This window comes from Vespula pensylvanica, chromosome 2 (assembly GCF_014466175.1).
Source record: "Vespula pensylvanica isolate Volc-1 chromosome 2, ASM1446617v1, whole genome shotgun sequence".
Classification (NCBI taxonomy): Eukaryota; Metazoa; Arthropoda; class Insecta; order Hymenoptera; family Vespidae; genus Vespula; species Vespula pensylvanica.
The window spans coordinates 1,886,573-1,890,295 of NC_057686.1; the positions used below are offsets into that span (position 1 = coordinate 1,886,573).

The window sequence follows — 3,723 nt, forward strand, 5'->3', positions numbered from 1 at the left end:
TCTCTCTCTCTCTCTCTCTCTCTCTCTCTCTCTCTCTCTCTCTCTCTCTCTCTCTCTCTCTCACTCTCGTTCGTCCAAAAGGAGTAGGGTGGGGTGGGATGGGAGCGAGGGCGGGGACGAGTGAAAGAATAAGACGAAAAACGAGAGAGAAAAAAAGAGAAAAAAGAAGTGAAAAAAGAAAGCAAGGAAGAAGGAAAAAAGCACTTTTTCGATCGAAAACATTCGATTAAAAGAAGAAGGAGTAAGACGATTTTTCCTAGAGTAGGAAGAATAAGGAGCGCCGCTGACGTTCGAGTGTCGTTTCTTTCTCTCTCCGTTTCCCGTGGTGGAATACGCGAGGCTCCTCGAGTGACTCCTCTCTCTCCCTCTCTCTCTCTCTCTCTCTCTCTGTTCTGTCTGCCTTTCTGCTGTGTGTGTATGTGTATTTGTGTGGACGACGTACTTATCATACTTTCTCACTTCACAACCAGAAAAGGAGGATCTTTTTCTCTATCTATCTTTCTCTGTTTCTCTCTCTCTCTCTCTCTCTCGTCTCTCTGTATCTCTATCTATCTATCTATCTATTTATCTATCTATCTATCTATTGAAAGAAAGAAAGAAAAACTGACACGCGTTTTGGCGAGACGAATTTTTTCTTCGTCGATTATTCGTCGGATTAATATGCGCCTATGCGTGCGCGTGAACCGTGTACGTTAGGTTTGCGTTTGCGTGCACGGTGCGTGTTTTGTTAGAGAGACATCAGCGAGGCAGTAACAGCAATAGTAATAGCGATGTAACAGTAACAGTAACAGCGAACGACAACGACACACTGATATCAACAGTAACACCAGTAACAGTAACAGCAGCAGCACCACGCATTCGCCAGAGAGAAAAAGAGAGAACGATAGATAGATAGATAGATAGAGATAGATAGGTTGATAGAAAGAGAGAGAGAGAGTGAGAGAGAGAGAGAGAGAGAGAGAGAGAGAGAGAGAGAGAGAGAGAGAGAGAGAGAGAGAGACGGCACGCGCGCACTCACGTACAACGCGCGAACGAGAGCCCTCGTTGGTCCGTGCCCTGCGATAGTGCTGGGAGTGTCTCTTCTGCTTTCTCAGGCCCCCGATAGCAGCTAAGAAAGTGTTTCGAGAGACAGAGAGAGAGAGAGAGAAAGAGATAGAGATAGATAGATAGATAGATAGATAGATAGATAGATAGATAGATAGATAGAGAAGGAAAGCCGACGTTTTTTTTTCTTTTTTTATTTAGAAGAAAAATAAGAGGAGTGCCAGCCAGCAGCAGCAGCAGCACCAGCACGAGCACCAGCAACAGCAGCAGCCAGCCAGAGAGCCAGCCAGGCAGCCAGTCAGCAGCAACAGCAACAGCAGTACGGTGCGTCGTGTGTGTGCGTGCGCGCGTGTGCGTGTGTGTGTGTGTGTATGTGGACATGGGAGATTCTTCTTCGTGGGGTGCTGTAAATTACTAAGAGGAAGAGGAGAAGGAGGAGGAAGAAGAAGAAGAGGAGGAAGAGAAAGAAATTTAAAAAAAAAAATAGTAAAGAAGAAAGAAGAAGAAAAGAAAAAAAGGATATAGAGGAGTGGGGGATATATAAAGATATCGTGCGGGAGTGCAACTTATAATACGACGCGACGACGACGACGACACAACGACAACGATCAACAACGATCGACGAGAAAGATATATATATATATATATATTATATATATATATAAATAAAAGAAAGAAGTTTTCTTTCCTCCTTTCTCTTTTCTCTATTCTTTCCTTTTTTTTTCTTTTCTTTTCTTTTCTTTCATTCCGAATCGACACGTTTGATACGGAAGAAGAAATCCCCTTTGCCTTTCTTCCGGTCTACGGTAGTATCGTCTCGTCGTCGTCCCTTTTTCTCTCGTCGCGCGACGAGAAGTGGAGAGAAGAGAGATAAAGGTTAGGTTAGAGCCGGCTCTCTCGATCTGTCTGTCTCTTTCTCTTTCTATCTATCCCTCCCTCTCTCTCTCTCTCTTTTACTCACGTACACGTATATATATATATATACATATATATATCTCTTCGTCTCATCGTTGACGTGTATATTCTCTCTCTCTCTCTCTCTTTCTCTTTCTCTTTCTTTTCTCTTTTCTTTCTACTTTATTATACGTGTGTTGGGTGCGCGTGCGCTCGCTTGTACCACCACCGAAGCGTGAGGCGGTAAATACAACACATTCGAAGAAGAAGGAGAAGAAGAAGAAGAGGAAAACTGAACGAAGAACGAAGAGTGAAGAAAGAAAGAAAGAAAGGAAGGAAGGAAGGAAGGAAGGAGACACGAATGCCGATCGCCGGTAGAGTTCTGGTTGCTGGAACCGCGGCCCATTGCCTGTCTTCCGCCGTTGGCATGCTTCGATTCCTCGCCAGACTTTCAGGTTAGCGCACCCTTCGAAATATCCCCGTACTCTCTACGTAACGCGCGAGCGCGACGACGGAAACGCATGTACGTCGTACGAAAGAGTGTGTGTACGTACTATATATCTCTTTCTCTTTCTCTCTCACACACGTTCTCACTCATTCACTCACTCACTCACGGTTATATTATTTTTATGTTTTAAATACATCTTGTCTCATACGTATATTTTTTTATTGATACACACACACACACACACGTTTATCTTCAAATTCGCATCTCTTTTTTTCTCTCTTCGATCTTAGGAAAAGAAAATTTGTCGATTTAACCTCAAATTCGTGTGTCATATATCTACACATTTTACGTCTCATTATTATTATTATTATTATTATTATTATTATTATTATTATTATTATTATTATTATTATTATTATTATTATTATTATTATTGTGATCATCATTATCATTATCATCATCATCATCATTATTATTATTACATAGATTTTATACGTTTTGTTAGTTTGTCTCTCTTTCCAATCTAAAATTCTTATCTTTTTCTCTGCAATCAAAGAAGAACAAAATTTAGGTATATTTATCATTAATTAATCTCTATCTTTCTGTCTATCTTTTTCTTTATATCTGCGAATTTGTATCTTTTATCTCACCCAATCAAAGAAGAAACAAATTCGTCGATTTAACCTCACTCTCTATTTGGATATTTTACGTTCATATCGCATCTCTTTCAAATATGCATGATTTTAGATATATAACACATTAATCTCTATTTTTTTTCTTTTCTATTTCGTTGATATGCTTTATCTCTTTTTAATGAAAGCGAAACCAAAATTTGTTAATTTAACCTCACTTTTTACTTACATATCTATAACACACACACACACACACACACACACTATACATCGTATTTCTTTTAGATACGAATGATAATACATTAGTTTCTCTCTCTCTTTCTCTCTCTCTCTCTCTCTCTCTCTCTCTTTCCAATCAAACAGAAAAGAAAATTTGTTTTCAATATAACCTCAATTGTACACCTCTTTTCGATAGCATGAACTCTATACGTGCAGCGTATAATTATCGGTCGGTCGTGTTGCCATGTTGCGTCCTTCGTCCAGTACTAAACAGAAAGAGATAGATAGACAGAGAAAAGGATTAGATGTACTTGCGTCGATCGCGAGTCGTAGTTCCATCGTAACCATCCGGGAAAAAAATATACTCGGAACTATCATTAGAGAGAGAGAGAGAAACGAAGACCTCTCTTTCTCTCTCTCTCTTTCACACACACACAACATATGAGAGAGGGAGGGAGAGGGGGAGAGAGAGAGAGAGAGAGAGAG

General features: G+C 40.2%; 1 protein-coding gene across 2 annotated transcripts in view; it reads left to right on the forward strand.

The window, feature by feature from the left end:
* Positions 1 to 2,027: 2,027 nt before the first annotated feature.
* The window catches only part of LOC122637482 (myb-like protein A), a 38,870-nt gene continuing 37,174 nt past the window's right edge, over positions 2,028 to 3,723 (forward strand). Inside the window, exon 1 of one of the 2 annotated variants that reach the window (XM_043829628.1) lies at positions 2,028 to 2,393. In XM_043829628.1, the coding sequence (XP_043685563.1) occupies positions 2,300 to 2,393 (94 nt within the window). In that variant the 5' untranslated portion in view covers positions 2,028 to 2,299. The remainder of the gene's footprint in view (positions 2,394 to 3,723) is intronic. The other variant, XM_043829627.1, reaches the window with a different exon arrangement.